This window comes from Chlamydotis macqueenii, chromosome 6 (genome assembly GCF_036417535.1).
Source record: "Chlamydotis macqueenii isolate bChlMac1 chromosome 6, bChlMac1.mat, whole genome shotgun sequence".
NCBI lineage: Eukaryota > Metazoa > Chordata > Aves > Otidiformes > Otididae > Chlamydotis > Chlamydotis macqueenii.
Genome location: NC_141561.1, coordinates 42,472,748 through 42,493,053, shown reverse-complemented (window position 1 = coordinate 42,493,053; position 20,306 = coordinate 42,472,748). Strand labels below are relative to the sequence as shown.

Genomic DNA, 20,306 nt, shown 5'->3' with positions numbered 1-20,306 from the left:
GACGAAAAACTAAAAGTAAGATACCACATCTGAGCTGTTTACTGAGTACTTGTGGCAAACTCGTCAACCCACAGGATTATATTTTGCTGTTAGATTTAACTGTGTGATTCAAAGGCATAGTGAGAAGACAACAAGAAATCGGGATGGAAGAATCAGTTCTTCTGCAATAACCATTCCTGCTGGACTTGGATCTTTAGCCCCTGAGCAAGATAAGAGTGAGAGTGAGCTTTGTTTTCAGAGGAGAGTCCAATTTCCAGCTGAGGCTGGCCATGGCCTTGCCTGCAGGCGGGATTCCTCTGCTGCTTTCCCAGAGGATGAGCCATTAAGCAGCTCTGATGGAAAGAGGAGATAGGAAAAAGCACTACCCTGATACAAGTGGCTATGGGGAGAGGTTGACAGCAATCTGAAAGAGACTTTTGTGAAAAAGCAAGACATGAACACCAGCAGCTCAACAGAAAGAAACACTGCTTTCAATGGGCAGCATCAGGTGAAGGTCTGGGAGGAGCGAAGCAAAGACTGAGGGCAGTTAAGGTTGGCCCTGGGGAAGATGTGCCAGGCTTGTAAAATGCAAAACTATTTTCTTGTGAAGCTTCACTCACTCCTGTTCACAAAGCCGTATGAATCTGGGGGCTGAGCAAGAGCTGCGGATAGGCAGGAAGAATCCATTCCCTAAGACTCAGGGAAGGCTGGCAAGTGAAACAAGTTCAAGGGGAGAATAGAAGAGAGTCTGTTTATCTTTAAGTAATGTTCACAAAGGATAAAACTTTATCCTTCCTAGGAAACAAAGAGATTCATTGTTGAAACATCTGGATGACACTAACTATAGATTCATCATCTGCTGAGGACAGCTGTCTCCTCCTATCTCTCCTTTTCCACTTAATCTCTGACTTCACGTGAGGCTGTTCCACCCTCAGCACAAGCAAGCAAGAATACACGTCACCTGCAGCAACAAGCTAACGTACTTCACGAGCACCAACACGCTAATATAGATCGCACGCATGCCTTTATCAAGAGGTTTTTAGACCACAGATGCCCAAGCAACCACCCTTTAACATTTCCATAGCTGAACAGGATGTTTCCTAAAAATGCAGTGCAGAAGTCAGCTGTCTAGTTTTTGTGATGGAAGCTGATGTTAAACCAAAACCTTCACCACAAAATATTAGCCTTTAACTCAAACACAAGACTGCTGTTACAGAAAAATGCAGGCAATGCTATTGCACATAACTCAGTAACTTTTTTTTTCTGACTGGATAAGCAGCTAATGCTCTTCAGTAAATATTCCACTATCTCATATACGAGGCAGAGAATTTTTGGAAGAGCTGTCATAATTCACCTGTCCTTTTTGCATTAATTCCTGGGTGAGTTGGTATTTGTGTACCTGAATTCAGCTGGAATTAAACACAGCATAGCATGTGATCCTCTCACCAACCAAAATCTTCGTGTTGGGCAGAGCCAAGCAAAGGAGGCTGAATCACACCATTTTCTCCCATTTTTCATGTGGATTTGCTACACAGAAAGCATCAATCTAAGTTATCTCTTTAGGTAAGAAATGTCCATATCAAACACACTATTAGACCTCATCCAGATCATGCAGATCTATGACTGCAAGAGCGTTTCCCATGTTATACCTTTCCCAGCCAGTCACTGACCTGAGATAATGGTTTCTTCTGTCCGCAGTTTATGCCTCCAATGAAAATCATATTGGGCATTACAGGCGCGGGATAGTCAAAGACAAAGTCAAGTCTCTTCAGCCAAATGGATCCATGACTTAAAAGCTGTGGAAGTGTAATGGGCTTTTGGAGGAAGTCTGAGGCCAGGCTCTCAAATGATGAAAAGACTATACTGCAGGTAAAAGACTCGGAGAGGCTGATCAGGAAGTTCTTCACTCTCTGAGGGAATGTCATATGATCTGTATTGAGTGAGAACATTCGTGGGACATAGGACGGTGGGTCCGGACTCTGAGCAGCGCGAACGTCTATAGCACATGGGACACCCCGCAAGAAGAAAACAGTAGGGATAGAAAAGTGCAAAGCAATTATCTGTCCACAGGGTGTCAGAGGATCTGTAAAGACAGCATCAAATTTACTTTCTTCAATGTATTTCATCATCTCTTTGTTGTACAGTAAGGAACTGCAGGAAGCTTGAAACATGTCAGAGCTCTTTCTGAAATGATTCCAGGTATTGAAAAATCTCAACAGGAAAGGCTCTTCGCTAAAACAGTCTGTACTTAAGGAGTGCAAAAGTTCTTGCATCTCTTCCTTTTTGAAAGGTACAGGATATGTTTTCAGTTCATATATCCTCGAGGAATCTATCAGCATTTTGCTGTCTGGTGCAATGACAACTATTTCATGCCCTCTCTTGCTCAGCTCAGCCAGCACTTCCTTCATACTCAGCCAGTGGCTGCCCTCCATTGGGATCACCAGCAGTTTCCCAGCAGCGGCAGGACCCAGGCAGCACAAGAAGGGGATCAGCACTGCCACCAGCATCTTGCCCGTTGGACAGGAACCCATGCCTGAGGGAGGCCAGGGGTGGTTTGCAAGCTTTTGTAGCTAAGCTCCGCCTATGCAAACACACCACTTGGCAATGCCTCCGCCCTTTTGATTTGCCTCACATTTCAGGTCTTCACAAGTTTGCACGCAACAGAAGTCACGGTAGGTGACTAATGGTTATAAAAGGTTGAGATGAGGTTTGTACTTCAAGAGCAGGCTTTCATGAGCATGAGAAAGGTGTGAGGTGTGTTACTTACCATTCACTTCGCTCTTCCCAGCTGAGGCTACAGCTCAGTGCCTCAGCCTTCTCTTCTTCTTCCCATACTAGGATCACAGCCTCACCACGCTTCTTACCACCAGCAACCCAGCACCCTTTACTGACATTTACTGACAGCGTGCTCTAAGGTACATGGAAATCCACAAAAGGAATGCATCCACAGAGTGGATGGACAGAAACACTGTTGGGATTACCCCACATGGTAGTACTGGACCTATAAAGAGTGCACCAAAATTGCATGTCTCTGTCTAGTACTGGAGACCTCTGTGCCACTGAAGGCTGTCAGAGTTGTCACAGAGTCTAGTAATTTAGTGGGGTTTTAATAAGCTTTTTCTTTTCTAATGAAACTGAAGCAAGTAGTACAGTGAAAAATAACTTATAGTAAAGATAAATATGAAAAATCAGTGCTGAAGTACCTGGCGTTGGGTTTTGTTTTGTTTTAATAATCAAAAGCAGTTGGTACAATTGAGAATTTTTTTTTCATTGATGCAAGCCTGCTTTTTTGGTGATAAGCAGCCAATATAAAATTTTACCTCATCTTTACATATAACCCTTTATCCTATCAGGTATAAAACTAAGTTGCAAAACAGCAGTTCACCGTTGTACCTCAGATAACATAAACCAACAACAGGTTTCTAGTTCATGAACTCAGGAGTGCTGGCCCATGTCAGTTCAGTTCATGACTGAAACAGTTAATGAACTCTGTGGGGCCAGATCCTTCTTGGTTGTAAATTGCTAGGTTTTCAAATTTTGACCATAACCTCTCACCATAAAAGTTTGTAAGTAGGTGGCAGGGCAGGTGCCTTTGGGATAAAACTTGCTCCTCCAGGGCATTCATGGCTCTGCATCACTGATGGAGCTTTCTTTCATATGCAGTTTCTACATTATTATTCTCGAGCCTAGTGGGAATGCTTTGACCTTACTGAGAACCTACCCTCCAAAAAGAGCAGCCAGCTCCATCACCTGCACTGTCCCCATATCTGTAGTTTATGACACAGGATTAACTTAATGGGAATTTTCAAACAGCTCAGGAGAAGATGACGCACAGAAACAGACCTGTTGCTCATAACCACTGAAAGGGCTGTCTAATGAACACTAGAAGGTGTGGTCAAGCAAGACTGACAGATGAAGACAGACAGTCATGCATTTCCCATATGGGGCATTTAGAGACACATCTGCTTTGGTCTTTAAAATCTGATCAGCAATCTTTCCCACTCCTGGCTCCACGTCCTTTTGAAAGACCCTTTGTGAGCAACTGCTACTCCTTTTCCTTCATTTGAACATACATAACCAGTTAGAGTGAACTGAGCAGCACTACAGACTGTTCTAGTAAGAGGGTCGATTGGCTCTGCTACTTGCAATACAAGCACTAAACATAATTATCTGGACAAAAGGGGAGGGTATGAGGGCTTTTTTCTACACCACTCTGTTTCAGGGGCACTCCCAATTTGCAATACTTGAATATCCCTTTCCTGCTTTCGACCTGCTATAGGATATGCTATGCTTGATTCTGAGTTGGTACCCAAAAACCTGAACAGGAATTTATAGAAGACATCCATGCCCAGAAAAGCTTAAAACCTAATGAAATAAGCTATAAAAGAAGGGAATAATACAATTTAAAAAGCTTTTCTTTTGGGGGGTAGATACTGACACCTTAACGTAATGGGAAGGAAATGTAAATTCATGTAGATGAATCAATCATCTGGCAGATGGATGAAGCAGAAAAAGAACCAATAAACAGCTAAAATCTTAAGTCCTCTAACCTTCAATGTCCGTGGAAGGAGACTGAGTGTACAGAAGTATGGACGGATAGTCCATGAGACGGCTGGAAAGGGAGGACACCGTGGGACAGACTGTGCTTATGGATGTTCTTCAGGCTCTTTCAGAGCAATATAGCCAAGTCCTCCGAGCCTGGCCTTGGTTGCAGGGACAGCTCTTACAGGCATGAACATGGCATATGAAACTTAGGTGAAATGGAAACAACCAAATCTGGCTCCTGTTGGGGAGGAAAGTTAGCAACTCATCAAAATTCAGGTGAGCTTCAGTTCAACAAAACCGCTTACCATTTGCATAAAAGTTACATGTAACTTAAATTTTCATATCTGATAAGACTAGCTTTGCCAGGATATGATTTAATCTGAATGCTGGACACAAGGAAAAAACATTTCTGAATCATGCAGAATTTCTCATTAGCTTTCCATCTTTAAATACTGAGGTGCTGTCAGTTAGGTTTTGATGTAAGGATGCCCAAACATTTATGTTCTTACTTTTTCAATAAAAACAAAATAAAATTTTATACCTGAGGCAGTTTTTTCTTCTGAGCACAGTTTATCCCTCCAATAAAAACCATATTTGGCATCACTGGTCTTGGGAAGTCAAAGACAAAATCATATCTCATTAGCCAAACAGATCCATGGGTTAGAAGTTCTGTAGCTGTCACTTTCTTTTGAAGGATCTCATATGCAAGTTCTTCAAATTGAGCGAATATAGGCTTACAGTAAACAAACTCCAGCATATGGACCAGCATGTTCTTCACACGTTGAGCAAATGACATGCTATCTGAATTATTCAGGAAAAGTCTGGGGACATAGGAAGGAGGGTTTGGACACTGGGTAGCTTTAAAATCCATACTGCAAGGAAGTCCTCGCAAGAAGTAGACAGAAGGAACTGAAAGATACTCAGCAAGTATCGGTCCGCACATCACAACTGGATCTGTGAAAACCACATCAAATTTGCTCTCTCTCAAATACTGCATCATGTCTTTGTTGTGCAAAAGGCTCTTACAGTTGGTGAAAAAAACCTTGATAATGTCAAACATGCTTTGATACATTGTAAAAATAATATTCAAAACAGATTGTTCAATAAAATGAGCATCAATAAATGACTTGAGCGCAACACCGAAATGTTCCTCTGCGTAAGGTATTGGATACGCTTTCACTGTGTAGTTCTGAGGCTCACTTGGATTCAGAAACAAACTTGTTGACGGTACGACCACAACAACTTCATGTCCATTTTGCTGGAGTTTCCCTACCACTGGGCGCATGCTGAGCCAGTGACTTCCATCGTGAGGCAACACCAGGATCTTTCCACCTTCAGCAAGGATGAAAGGAGATAACAGAAGAAGAAACATCCAAGGACGCTGGTAAAAAAACTGAGATGGAGGAGCCATTTCGGTGGCAGTAAACGAGTTCGTTCTGCTCTGGAGGCATCCGACAGAGTCCTTTATATGAAGGTCCATGCAAGCTTTAACATTTCCGCAGGGAATTTATTGACTGCAGAAATAAATATTTAACTTCCCAGTATAGCTGTGGTTATCTTTCAGTGTTGCAATTGCTCACAACACAGGGAATGGGAGCCACTGCTCTTGGAAAAAGATGTCGTCCTTTGTACTTTTTGTTAATCTTTAAGCTTGGAGGTGTCTCAGTATGTTCCTTCCTTCAAGAAACTAAAAGGACCAGGGACATAATCTTGTAATAACACTTGTGGTTAATACCATTGACTTGGTAAGTACTCAGTGAGAAAATAAGCCTTGTTTTGCTGTACCAGACCATCAGGGCAAAAACTGTGGAAAAGGTGAGACAGCAACAAGATGGACAGAATTTAAAAAAACCCCATGAATTTAGAAGTAAACAGAGAACAGATAAACAGACAAAGAGAGGATTACATTCTCGGGGTAGCACAGAATCAGCTGAGGTCAGATGTAAGCTGGGTAATTATCGTTCAGAAAATTAACAGACTGGCTCATTTTCCCAAATAACATTGTAGGTTTACAGGTGTTTGTTGTTTGTTATGCAGCAGCAAAGGGCAGCTGGGCCCCTTGCAGGTTTGAAGGGTGTGGTGCTGCTTATGGACTGTGGTTGTAGGTGCAGAGGATAGTTTGGGGAACAGGGTCCTCAAAGACTGAGAACCAAGTGTGAGCTCTGGCATCTGGGAGGAGAGGCTTTCCCACTGGGTACTCAGGACAGAAATGTTACGTTAAACAAGGCTGAATCTTGGGTGGCTCGAGGCTGCAGGTTTACTTTCCTCCTACAAGCACCTCTCGCCGTAAGGCTTGTGGGTTACTCCAGGTGTCTCTTGGAGCTGGCACGGAACGTTGCAGCGATGATCTGTTGACTGCAAGTTGGAAAGTAATCTTACTCTAAGTCTTTGCAAGAGCAAGAAGCAGCAGGCAGCTAAGCAAATCACGGAACAGAGATCATTTCTAGGACAGCTCTTTCCGAAGCCGTAAACAGAAATCATGTGAAAGTGACGGTATGGGATCCTGAAATGAATGACTGCACCCTCACAGAAAGGTGACATTTAAGGCTGCCCAGGCCACCGTAATTTCCTAACTTTTGTGGGGCAATGTATTTGATATTTGTGAATATAATACTCTTACAGCCTTTCTGGATTTCTGTGTGTAGACCTCTGCCAAGTATTGTACCTTTAGACTGAAATTAGAGAGTGTGTTTTAGTTTAAGCGGGAGACAAACTCCCCACGGAAGGGGAAACTAAGGCAGTAGCTCAAATTGCCACGAGGGAATTTTTGTTGCAAGAACTGTATTGGTCCATACTGTGCATTGAAGATGTACAGTGCACGATGGTTAAACTTCCTTTTTCACAGTTAGCGCTGCTTTTACTTGCCTCCTGTTTTGTATTTCTGAACCGTAGAGATCAACCCAGGGCTTACCACTCTCTATGAATAGGTAGCTGTTTTTCTCCCATATGGCTCGCCTCACATTTGTTTGCATTCTACTGCATTACTGCCTTGCTGCTTGGCACTGTTCACAGCAAAACAGGAGAAATTCCTCTGCTCTCTGTAGAAAATGAAGCTAGAAAAGGCGTGTTGTGGTTTTGTTTAGTGAGGGGGGGCCTAAGGTGGTAGCTTCTGTAGGAAACTGCTAGAAGTCGCTCCCCTTTGTTCAGTGGACTCGGCCAGGCCTAGGGCGGACCCACTGCTGGCCAAGGCCGAGCCGATTGGTAGCAAAATGTCTCGTGATAACGCCTCTGCGATAACGTATTTAAGAATGGGAAAACAGAAAAAAAAAGAGAGAAGGGAAGATGTGAAGAAGCTGAGCAGGGGCAGAGGCGCAGTGGGGGAGGCGCAGGCCTCATGGGCCTTGCAGGCCTCACCCTCTGGCCTCTCGCCAGGCAGCCGACTGGGCCCGACTCGGTCCAGCCCGGCTGCAAGAAGTAGAAAGGAGATGAGAAGTGAATAAGATGTAAAAAAAGATCCTGAGAGACATCTACCAGCCTGTTGTGAGGAACAGCTGCAGACGCCAAGGTCAGTTCAGAAGGAGGGGGAGGAGTAATGCAGCTCCTGGCCAAGATTCCCCTGCAGCCGGTGGTGACGACCATGGTGGAGCAGGTTGTCCCCCTGCAGCCCATGGAGGTCCACGGAGGAGCAGAGATCCACTTGGAGCCCGTGAAGGACCCCACACCGGGGGAGGTGGATGCCTGAAGGAGGCTGTGGCCCGTGGAGGGCCCGCTGGGACAGCTGTTCTGGAGGGACTGCACCCGTGGAAGAGATGACCCACGCCGGAGCAGTTCCACGAAGGACTGTGGCCCGTGGGAGGGACCCCACGATGGAGCAGGGGAGGAATGTGAGGAGTTCTTCCCCCGACCATGAAGCAGTGGCGTAAAACAACGTATGATGAACTGACTGCAACCCCCATTCCCTCTTCCCGCCCTGTGCCGCTGGTTGGGGGGGAAGGTGGTAGAGATAATGTTAAGCCCGGGAAGAGGGAGGGGTGGAGGGAGGTTATCTTGTTCTCTGTCTCATTATCCTGCTATTTGTAGTAATAAATGAATAGTTTTCCCCAAGTCGAGTCTGTTTTGCCTGTGACGGTAACTTTAAGGATTTCTCCCTGTCCTTATCTCAAACCTCGAGCTGTTTTTTCTTATATTTTCTCTCCCTGTTTTCTCGGAGGGTGGGGGGAGTGAGAGAGAGACTGCGTACTCTGGTCCTGATCGGGGCTGAACTACGACAAGGCGGGATGAAGATATACCAGGTTTTTCAAGGTTTGGAACATGTGATTTCCACCAAGTGACAAATGCGACAGGAGACGCCAGGAATAAAGTAAGGGCAGGAGGGCTCTGCCTTTGTAACAAGCTGCAAACCGTCTGCAGCTCTGAGACCTTCAAGACACAGAAGCCAAGACTTAGGTCATGCAACCAGCCATCATTTGCCTCTTAAATCTCCAACTACGAAGTGCCACTCTCTTGAGCCTAACGCAAGAGAATGCCTTATTTATAGTATTATTCTAATATTCTGATTTAGAATATTGTTCTTGATTTGCCTTATTCTTTGTTAACTTCAGTGGACTCTGCATAAGCCCATCAAAGAGTCTAAGAGAAATCTGAAGCAAGAAAGAGCAAAACCCTTCAGCTCAAGGATACTGCACTGCAGTTGTGCAGTGATACTGTGTGGCCACCATTCAGAAGTGAGGGGGTCATTTCATAGGAAAGAGACTTGTGTCCTGCTCTGTGCCTGGAAGGAATAGTCTAGTGCTAGTAATTGGTTTAGAGATCACATGCTAACTATCAAAACAGATGTCATTTTCTAGAGTAGCTTTCAAAATCCTGCAGAACAATTCTGGTAAAAGCAAATGTCAAGAAATAGGTATGAAAACTTATCTGAGTTTTGCATAGAAGTGTCTTTCACCAAATACACAGTTTTAGATTAAATCTTTCCATTTCCACGTGACATGTATGTTCCACCATGATCTGCACTCAGAAATAACTTAACATAGCCAGCCAGTTTGGAAGCCATACGTCATGAAAACACAGCCAAAGCAAGTTAACTGACTTTACTGAGCCTGGAGTTACAAACCAAAGATGACTCTCGGGTCCTTGGGTTTTTGGTCAGGTGAAAGAGATACATGTCAGACTCCACAAACATGAAATCAAATCTGCATCTGGCTGGTGAATAATACACATTCACTGAGGACAGTAATTTGTAGCTGGCAGGTGAAGTCCATTTTTTCTTGGACTTGTCAGGAAATCCTCATTAATTCAAGTAAGTAATCTGCCTCCATAAAGGAAACTTGATTTCAGCCTGTGGAAAACAACTGCCAAAGCCTGGTTATATTAAACCATTACCAGAAATAAAAAAAAAAAAATAATTCCATAGCACTGAACTTACAGAAATGACGCAATTGCATTGGCTTGGAAAATGTATAATTTGGACGAAGAGGAACATACCTTAGGCAGCGGTTTCCCCTCAGCACAGTTTATGCCTCCAATAAAGATCATGTTGGGCATCACTGGTCTGACGTACTCAAACACAAAGTCAAATCTCAGAAGCCAAATGGCAGCAGAGTTCAGGAGGTCTAACAGGGACACATCTCTCTGAAGAAGTTCGGAGGAAAGCTTTATTGCCTCTTTGTATAAACCGTTACAGTACGCAAGCTCCAGGAGGGAAACCAGTGCATTTTCCACTCTCTGGAAAAAAGTCATGCGGTCTGAGTTCAAGGTGAATAGTCTCGGGATGTAGGACAGAGGGTTTGGGCACTGTGGAGCTTCATAGTGTAAGCTGCAAGGAAATCCTCTCACGAAGAACAGAAATGGAAGAGAAAAATAATTAGCAACTATCGGTCCACACATAAAGACGGGGTCTGTTAGGACAGCGTCAAAGCCGCTTTGATTCAAGTACTGCAGGGTCTCCTTGCTGTCAAACAGGTCCCTGCACTGAGTAAAGAACATCGAGAAAACGTGCACTGAGCTGTCGTACCGTGCTAGAGCCTTCAGCGGCAGAGGCAGGTTCTTCAGGTGAGTGTCAACGTATGCATTAAAGGCATTGTCCAGCTGTTCCAGCGTGTGAGACACTGGGTATGTTTTCACAGCGTACGCCGCTGTCGTTTCCAACTGCCAGGTTATTTCTGGCAGGAGCACCACCACTTCGTGTCCTCTTGCGCTGAGCTTTTCAACCACTGGCTGCAGGCTAAGCCAGTGGCTTCCACCCATGGGCACCACCAGGAGTTTCCCTCCATCTGAGAGGCCAGGAAGGAGCAGGATAAAAATCCAGGCAGAGCAAAGCTGCAAAGTCATGTTCCTGTGGTCAGAACACGGTCTGTGAAAGTTGTCTTCAGGCTGTAGCTTGAAGATGCCTTTAAAGGAAGGCGATGATTTGTCTGTTGAGTTGTGCTGCTTTGTCGTAATCTTCTAGTTAATGATTTCTTGCTCTGGGTTGTGGGGTTGGTGCTTGGTTTGGTGTGGTGTGGTGTTTATTTGTTTTTTTTTCTCCATTACTTATAAAGCCAAGTGCTGTGCTGAGTCATTGAAGCTTCTGACCGTTCGATGGAGAACCAGCTCCTCAACATGCTAGTCAGATCTTAGGACTTCTCTCTCGATCATTCATGTGTCCTGTCATCACTGGGAACACGGCCAGTTTACTAAACAGCATTTTCTCACAACAAAAACGTTGAGTTTTAATTGTGGTTTTTTTTTTTTTTGCACTCCCAATTTACTGAAGAGGGGTGAGCAGAGAGCTGTTAGGGAAATGTCCTGCCCTGCCCTCCTGTCTGCAGCAGGATGAATTCACCATCCAAACCTCCAGACCCTTAGCATGAAGGCAGTGGGTGCAAAAGCCAGCAGAGGACGGGTGAGGTTAATCAGTACTGCAGAGGTGTTTCTGAGTGTTTTGAGAGTTTGCCAGCGACTCCCTCAGTCGGCTTGGTTCTCAGGCAAGGGTTTCTCGACCAGTTAAACACTGCTGGGTTCAAGGGAGTGTGAGATAAGTGTGAGTTACCAATGCCAGAGCCGAGTTACAACACGAGGGGTTACCATCAGAGGTAAGGCACGTAATACAGGGGCTTAGAGGCGTTTTGGGATCTGCTTTCATGGAATTATTCCAACTTTGGCAGGGCAAGGCCCAAATAAGTGATGTGCTCTAATTTGTCCCTGCTTTGTGAGGGCATTGGACCAGAAAGGTCATCCAGAGATCTGTTCTGATCTGTATTACTGTATGATACTTAAAGGGGGCTCCTGAGAAACGTGGGAGCAAACTTTTTAGCAGGGCTTGTTGCAGTAGGACAACGGGTAATGGTTTTAAACTAAAAGAGGGTAGATTTAGCTTAGCCACAAGGAAGAAATTTTTTATGCTGAGGGTGGAGGAGCACTGGCCCACGTTGCCCAGAGACCTGGTGGATGCCCCATCCCTGGAAACATTCCAGGCCAGGCTGGACGGGGCTCTGAGCAACCTGATCCGGTTGGAGAGGTCCCTGCTCCTTGCAGGGGGGTTGGACTGGATGGGCTTGAAAGGTCCCTTCCCACCCAAACCATTCTGTGATGTTTAAGGGAAGGAAGCTGCTGGCAGCAGTGCTTTGTGGATCCAGAAGTAAGGAGCGAGGGAGGATTTGGCACTGTCGTGCTCGAGTGCTCCTCTGGAGTGCTGGGTGGGTGCAGCAGACTGTCAGTAAGGTGACCACTGTCTCCTAGATATGTGCCTTTTTGTGGTGAACAGACCTATTAGGAGCAAGCCGTTGTGGATTGAGATGAGAAAAAGGGGGCGGGGGGTAGTAAACAAACTCCAGCATATGGACCAGCATGTTCTTCACACGTTGAGCAAATGACATGCTATCTGAATTACTCAGGAAAAGTCTGGGGACATAGGAAGGAGGGTTTGGACACTGGGTAGCTTTAAAATCCATACTGCAAGGAAGTCCTCGCAAGAAGTAGACAGAAGGAACTGAAAGATACTCAGCAAGTATCGGTCCGCACATCACAACTGGATCTGTGAAAACCACATCAAATTTGCTCTCTCTCAAATACTGCATCATGTCTTTGTTGTGCAAAAGGCTCTTACAGTTGGTGAAAAAAACCTTGATAATGTCAAACATGCTTTGATACATTGTAAAAATAATATTCAAAACAGATTGTTCAATAAAATGAGCACCAATAAATGACTTGAGCGCAACACCGAAATGTTCCTCTGCGTAAGGTATTGGATACGCTTTCACTGTGTAGTTCTGAGGCTCACTTGGATTCAGAAACAAACTTGTTGACGGTACGACCACAACAACTTCATGTCCATTTTGCTGGAGTTTCCCTACCACTGGGCGCATGCTGAGCCAGTGACTTCCATCGTGAGGCAACACCAGGATCTTTCCACCTTCAGCAAGGATGAAAGGAGATAACAGAAGAAGAAACATCCAAGGACGCTGGTAAAAAAACTGAGATGGAGGAGCCATTTCGGTGGCAGTAAACGAGTTCGTTCTGCTCTGGAGGCATCCGACAGAGTCCTTTATATGAAGGTCCATGCAAGCTTTAACATTTCCGCAGGGAATTTATTGACTGCAGAAATAAATATTTAACTTCCCAGTATAGCTGTGGTTATCTTTCAGTGTTGCAATTGCTCACAACACAGGGAATGGGAGCCACTGCTCTTGGAAAAAGATGTCGTCTTTTGTATTTTTTGTTAATCTTTAAGCTTGGAAGTGTCTCAGTATGTTCCTTCCTTCAAGAAACTAAGAGGACCAGGGACATAATCTTGTAATAACACTTGTGGTTAATACCATTGACTTGGTAAGTACTCAGTGAGAAAATAAGCCTTGTTTTGCTGTACCAGACCATCAGGGCAAAAACTGTGGAAAAGGTGTGACAGCAACAAGATGGACAGAATTTAAAAAAACACCATGAATTTAGAAGTAAACAGAGAACAGATAAACAGACAAAGAAAGGATTACATTCTCGGGGTAGCACAGAATCGGCTGAGGTCATGCCATAGTTCAGCCCTGATTGGGACTATGCAGTCTCTCTTTCACTCCCCCCACCGTCCAGTGGGACAGAAGGGAGAACTGGTAAACAAAAAACTGGTAAACTATAATTTGGAATATGCATCCTCCAGAAACCCAAAACACCCAGGAAAGCTTGCGTTTCCTTTTTGTCCGTCGGGGCTGCCATAGCCGTTCTATTGTTGACTACATCTATTGGAATCTGACGACGCCCATCTTGCCATTTCACCCCCAAAAACTATATCTCTCATGCAGGTCCTTTCACCTTACTTTGTTTTATGGCAAACCCAGCTTTCAGGAGGATTTTAATTATTTTCTCACCTTTTTCAAAAGTTTCTGATGCTGTATTGCCCCACACAATTATATCATCAATGTACTGCAGGTGCTCTGGAGCGCCACCCTTTTCCAGTGCAGTCTGGATCAGTCCATGGCAAATGATGGGGCTGTGTTTCCACCCCTGGGGCAGTCGATTCCCATGTACTGGACCCCCCTCCAAGTGAAAGCAAACTGTGGCCTGCATTCTGCTGCCAGTGCGATTCAGAAAAACGCGTTGGCAATATCAGTGGTAGCGTACCACTTGGCTGCCTTGGACTCCAGCTCACACTGAAGTTCTAGCACGACTGGCACGGCAGCACTCAGTGGTGGTGTTACCTCATTCAGGCCACAATAGTCCACTGTTAACCTCCACATTTTCGCACTGGCCATATGGGACTGTTAAAGGGTGAACGGGACTTGCTGATCACTCCCTGGCTCTGCAGTCGACAAATCAGCTCATGGGTGGGGATCAGGGAGTCTCGGTTGGCACGATACTGCCGCCGGTGCACAGTGGTGGTAGCAATCGGCACCTGTTGTTCTTCAGCCCTCAACAGCCCCCACAACAGAAGGATCCTCTGAGAGACCAGGCAAGGTGGACAACCGTATAATTTCCTCCATCTCCAAAGCACCTACGCCAAAAGCCCACCAGTACCCTTTTGGGTCCTTGAAACACCCCCTTCGGAGGTAATCCTTACCAAGAAGGCACGGAGCATCTGGGCCAGTCACTGCGGGGTGCTTTTGCCACTCATTCCCTGTCGGGCTCACTTCAGCCTCCAATACTGTTGGCTGTTGGAATCCTCCTGTCACTCCAGAAATATACACGGGCTCCGCCCCATTAGATCTTGATGGCATCAAGGTACATTGTGCACCACTATCCACTAGAGCTTTCTGCTCTTGTGGGTCTGACGTGCCCGGCCATCGGATCCACACAGTCCAATAAACTCGCTTGTCCCTCTCCTCCATATGGCTGGAAGCAGGGCCTCTCTAATCCTGGCCACAGTATTCCTTGCTCATTTCTTTTAAATATGTGTGAGAGGTCCCTTCGAGAGGGCCAGAACTAAGGCGATTCCTTCTAGTCTGCCTGTTGGAGACTGGTGCAGTATTTTTCCAGGGAGAACTTCTATTTGCAATGGTTTTTCCACGCAACTCACGTACCCGCGCCTCTAGGGCAGAGGTAGGCTTCCCATCCCACTCCCTCACATCCTCTCCTTGGTCACACAAGGTAAACCACAGCGTACCCCGCCGCATATACCGTCTCTCTTGAGCAAGGAAACGTTTGCTCCTAATAGCTGAAATATTGGCCCGTACCGGTGGGGAATGGGACAGATCTGCTTTGAATTTCTGGAACTCCTGCGACAGTTTCTCCACAGCTGAGACACAGGCCCGTAGGGAGGAAGACAGGCTTTCCTCGTACTGCCGGAGTCGGCCAGCCAGTTCATCCACTGTTTCTTCCTCTCCATCTTCCCAGGTCGTAACTGCCAATGAGATGGCATATGACAACGGTGCACTTTGAACAAACTTCCGCCACATTTGTTGTGTGTGCACTGACTTCATCTGGATCCTTGGATAACTGCTCGTTGTCCAGGTCATCATAAATGACCTCCAGCACAGCCAGTTCCCTCAGGTACTGGATACCCCTCTCCATGGTGGCCCTCTTGCCTGGGTGACACATTACATCCTCCTTGAAAGGACACCTTTCCATCACACCTGACAGGAGTCACTTCCAGAGCACAGAGGGCTTGTGTCCCTCTTCCAACTGCTTTGTCAGTGCCCCCTTCTCTAGAAATGGATCCCAGCGGACCAGCTTCTCTGCCCTCTAATACCAGGCTACTGGCCCCATTATCCCAGCACTGCAGCAGCCAGCTGACAATGTGCTCACCAGGATGACGGCTAAAATCTTTTGCATGTCTCGCAGCTCGCTCAGGGATAGAGATCGGGTGGCTACTCTCTCATTTAGGAGTTCTTCCTCTGAGGAAGAGGAAGGGCCTGCCTGGCTGCTGAGTTCTTCCTTGGCATGACGCAAATAATTCTTCCTCTTCTTCTTCCTGCTCCCTCTTAAAAGCAGCTTCTTCATCCCTCACTAAACGAGCTGCCTTCTGCTTCCAAGTCTTCTTGTCTACAGGGGCAACTGGTACCAGCACAGGTTCACTCTCTGATTCTGCAGTGCCTGTTGCTGGAGTTTAAGTACCTACATCGCAGGTCAGTTTGTTCTCCCTCATACCATGCCACATATTACTATCCTGCCTCAGGGCACATCTTGGGAGGAGATTCCCAAAAAGGGGTTTTGCAACACTAAACAAGACTTAGCACACGTCCAAGACACATAACAACAACATCACAGTGGTTTGAATATCCCCCAGGTCTTCAAAGGTCTCAACAAGTGGTGTAACTGCCCTGAAAGCAAAAGAATTGGGGAAGTCATCCGCATAGGAATACCAATTTATCTCTAAGGCCATTGATGTCACCATGTCATAGATTGATCTTGCTTAGTATAACAGAAGGATAATTCTCATAATTTTCCCTGAGGTGATAAACACCACCACCGGGAGCACATAGTGGATATAGTAGTGTAGACAACACAACAGCATAACCCACCACTGCAACATCATGACCAATAACTACCAACCAATATATTAAGTGTGTATAAACAAATTTGTTTCAAGCAACTAAAGTCAGATCTGTTGTTAGCTCAACCCTTCGAGCCCCACGTTGGGCACCAAAATAACTGTTGCAGTTCAGCCCCGATTTGGACTATGCAGTCTCTCTCTCACTCCCCCCACCCTCCAGTGGGACAGAAGGGAGAACTGGTAAACAAAAGGCAGCAGAAATGCCTGGGCTGAGATGAAACAAAAAAAAAATTAAGAGTGATAACAGAAGAAAACAAAACAGTGACGGAAAACAAATACAGTACAATGGCTCACAGCAAATCTCAACACCCAGTTTCTTCCCACATGGCAGGAGGCTCTGCTCAGCACCCCCTCACTGATATACTGAGCATGGCACCCCATGGGATGGAACAGCCCTTGGGCTAATTTGGGTAAACCTACCTCAGCTTTTAGCTAATTAGTAACCTATCTCAGCTGGGTGCCCCAGCCACAGGGGCCACCACCTCCAGTTCTCCTCCCAGCTCAGGTGAATATTAACTCTAATCCTGGCCAGAAGCAGGACAGGCCAGATGTAAGCTGGGTAATTATTATTCAGAAAATTAACAGACTGGCTCATTTTCCCAAATAACATTGTAGGTTTACAGGTGTTTGTTGTTTGTTATGCAGTAGCAAAGGGCAGCTGGGCCCCTTGCAGGTTTGAAGGGTGTGGTGCTGCTTATGGACTGTGGTTGTAGGTGCAGAGGATAGTTTGGGGAACAGGGTCCTCAAAGACTGAGAACCAAGTGTGAGCTCTGGCATCTGGGAGGAGAGGCTTTCCCACTGGGTACTCAGGACAGAAATGTTACGTTAAACAAGGCTGAATCTTGGGTGGCTCGAGGCTGCAGGTTTACTTTCCTCCTACAAGCACCTCTCGCCGTAAGGCTTGTGGGTTACTCCAGGTGTCTCTTGGAGCTGGCACGGAACGTTGCAGCGATGATCTGTTGACTGCAAGTTGGAAAGTAATCTTACTCTAAGTCTTTGCAAGAGCAAGAAGCAGCAGGCAGCTAAGCAAATCACGGAACAGAGATCATTTCTAGGACCGCCCTTTCCGAAGCCGTAAACAGAAATCATGTGAAAGTGACGGTATGGGATCCTGAAATGAATGACTGCACCCTCACAGAAAGGTGACATTTAAGGCTGCCCAGGCCACCGTAATTGGAACATTTCCTAACTTTTGTGGGGCAATGTATTTGATATTTGTGAATATAATACTCTTACAGCCTTTCTGGATTTCTGTGTGTAGACCTTTGCCAAGTATTGTACCTTTAGACTGAAATTAGAGGGTGTGTTTTAGTTTAAGCGGGAGACAAACTCCCCACGGAAGGGGAAACTAAGGCAGTAGCTCCAATTGCCACGAGGGAATTTTTGTTGCAAGAACTGTATTGGTCCATACTGTGCATTGAAGATGTACAGTGCACGATGGTTAAACTTCCTTTTTCACAGTTAGCGCTGCTTTTACTTGCCTCCTGTTTTGTATTTCTGAACCGTAGAGATCAACCCAGGGCTTACCACTCTCTATGAATAGGTAGCTGTTTTTCTCCCACATGGCTCGCCTCACATTTGTTTGCACTCTACTGCATTACTGCCTTGCTGCTTGGCACTGTTCACAGCAAAACAGGAGAAATTCCTCTGCTCTCTGTAGAAAATGAAGCTAAAAAAGGCGGGATGAAGATATACCAGGTTTTTCAAGGTTTGGAACATGTGATTTCCACCAAGTGACAAATGCGACAGGAGACGCCAGGAATAAAGTAAGGGCAGGAGGGCTCTGCCTTTGTAACAAGCTGCAAACCGTCTGCAGCTCTGAGACCTTCAAGACACAGAAGCCAAGACTTAGGTCACGCAACCAGCCATCATTTGCCTCTTAAATCTCCAACTACGAAGTGCCACTCTCCTGAGCCTAACGCAAGAGAATGCCTTATTTATAGTATTGTTCTAATATTCTGATTTAGAATATTGTTCTTGATTTGCCTTATTCTTTGTTAACTTCAGTGGACTCTGCATAAGCCCATCAAAGAGTCTAAGAGAAATCTGAAGCAAGAAAGAGCAAAACCCTTCAGCTCAAGGATACTGCACTGCAGTTGTGCAGTGATACTGTGTGGCCACCATTCAGAAGTGAGGGGGTCATTTCATAGGAAAGAGACTTGTGTCCTGCTCTGTGCCTGGAAGGAATAGTCTAGTGCTAGTAATTGGTTTAGAGATCACATGCTAACTATCAAAACAGATGTCATTTTCTAGAGTAGCTTTCAAAATCCTGCAGAACAATTCTGGTAAAAGCAAATGTCAAGAAATAGGTGTGAAAACTTAACTGAGTTTTGCATAGAAGTGTCTTTCACCAAATACACAGTTTTAGATTAAATCTTTCCATTTCCACGTGACATGTATGTTCCACCATGATCTGCACTCAGAAATAACTTAACATAGCCAGCCAGTTTGGAAGCCATACGTCATGAAAACACAGCCAAAGCAAGTTAACTGACTTTACTGAGCCTGGAGTTACAAACCAAAGATGACTCTCGGGTCCTTGGGTTTTTGGTCAGGTGAAAGAGATACATGTCAGACTCCACAAACATGAAATCAAATCTGCATCTGGCTGGTGAATAATACACATTCACCGAGGACAGTAATTTGTAGCTGGCAGGTGAAGTCCATTTTTTCTTGGACTTGTCAGGAAATCCTCATTAATTCAAGTAAGTAATCTGCCTCCATAAAGGAAACTTGATTTCAGCCTGTGGAAAACAACTGCCAAAGCCTGGTTATATTAAACCATTACCAGAAATAAAAAAAAAAAAAAATTCCATAGCACTGAACTTACAGAAATGACGCAATTGCATTGGCTTGGAAAATGTATAATTTGGACGAAGAGGAACATACCTTAGGCAGCGGTTTCCCCTCAGCACAGTTTATGCCTCCAATAAAGATCATGTTGGGCATCACTGGTCTGACGTACTCAAACACAAAGTCAAATCTCAGAAGCCAAATGGCAGCAGAGTTCAGGAGGTCTAACAGGGACACATCTCTCTGAAGAAGTTCGGAGGAAAGCTTTATTGCCTCTTTGTATAAACCGTTACAGTACGCAAGCTCCAGGAGGGAAACCAGTGCATTTTCCACTCTCTGGAAAAAAGTCATGCGGTCTGAGTTCAAGGTGAATAGTCTCGGGATGTAGGACAGAGGGTTTGGGCACTGTGGAGCTTCATAGTGTAAGCTGCAAGGAAATCCTCTCACGAAGAACAGAAATGGAAGAGAAAAATAATTAGCAACTATTGGTCCACACATAAAGACGGGGTCTGTTAGGACAGCGTCAAAGCCGCTTTGATTCAAGTACTGCAGGGTCTCCTTGCTGTCAAACAGGTCCCTGCACTGAGTAAAGAACATCGAGAAAACGTGCACTGAGCTGTCGTACCGTGCTAGAGCCTTCAGCGGCAGAGGCAGGTTCTTCAGGTGAGTGTCAACGTATGCATTAAAGGCATTGTCCAGCTGTTCCAGCGTGTGAGACACTGGGTATGTTTTCACAGCGTACGCCGCTGTCGTTTCCAACTGCCAGGTTATTTCTGGCAGGAGCACCACCACTTCGTGTCCTCTTGCGCTGAGCTTTTCAACCACTGGCTGCAGGCTAAGCCAGTGGCTTCCACCCATGGGCACCACCAGGAGTTTCCCTCCATCTGAGAGGCCAGGAAGGAGCAGGATAAAAATCCAGGCAGAGCAAAGCTGCAAAGTCATGTTCCTGTGGTCAGAACACGGTCTGTGAAAGTTGTCTTCAGGCTGTAGCTTGAAGATGCCTTTAAAGGAAGGCGATGATTTGTCTGTTGAGTTGTGCTGCTTTGTCGTAATCTTCTAGTTAATGATTTCTTGCTCTGGGTTGTGGGGTTGG

The 20,306-nt window shown here is 45.5% G+C and overlaps 2 protein-coding genes and 3 pseudogenes across 2 annotated transcripts in view; all 5 read right to left on the bottom strand.

Annotated features, from left to right (window-relative positions):
- Positions 1-10,805, bottom strand: part of LOC104478524 (UDP-glucuronosyltransferase 1A1) — a 34,832-nt gene extending 24,027 nt beyond the window's left edge. Inside the window, exon 1 of the mRNA XM_086751539.1 lies at positions 9,949-10,805. Within this exon, the coding sequence (XP_086607665.1) occupies positions 9,949-10,794 (846 nt within the window). The 5' untranslated portion in view covers positions 10,795-10,805. The remainder of the gene's footprint in view (positions 1-9,948) is intronic.
- On the bottom strand, positions 484-2,486 carry LOC104480828 (UDP-glucuronosyltransferase 1A1-like). Its single transcript, XM_086750529.1, has 2 exons — positions 1,650-2,486; positions 484-495 (listed from the first exon to the last, which is right to left on the bottom strand). The coding sequence occupies exons 1-2, from the start codon at positions 2,484-2,486 to the stop codon at positions 484-486; spliced, it is 849 nt and encodes a 282-aa protein (XP_086606655.1).
- Positions 5,060-5,945, bottom strand: LOC147600331 (UDP-glucuronosyltransferase 1A6 pseudogene; annotated as a pseudogene).
- Positions 10,806-12,179: 1,374 nt separating the features above from the next.
- Positions 12,180-12,945, bottom strand: LOC147600330 (UDP-glucuronosyltransferase 1A6 pseudogene; annotated as a pseudogene).
- Positions 12,946-18,017: 5,072 nt separating this feature from the next.
- Positions 18,018-20,166, bottom strand: LOC147600329 (UDP-glucuronosyltransferase 1A8 pseudogene; annotated as a pseudogene).
- Positions 20,167-20,306: the final 140 nt, after the last annotated feature.

Excerpts from the sequence above, each read along its gene's own strand:
- LOC104480828 (XM_086750529.1), bottom strand. The coding sequence starts at position 2,486 with ATGCTGGTGGCAGTGCTGATCCCCTTCTTGTGCTGCCTGGGTCCTGCC.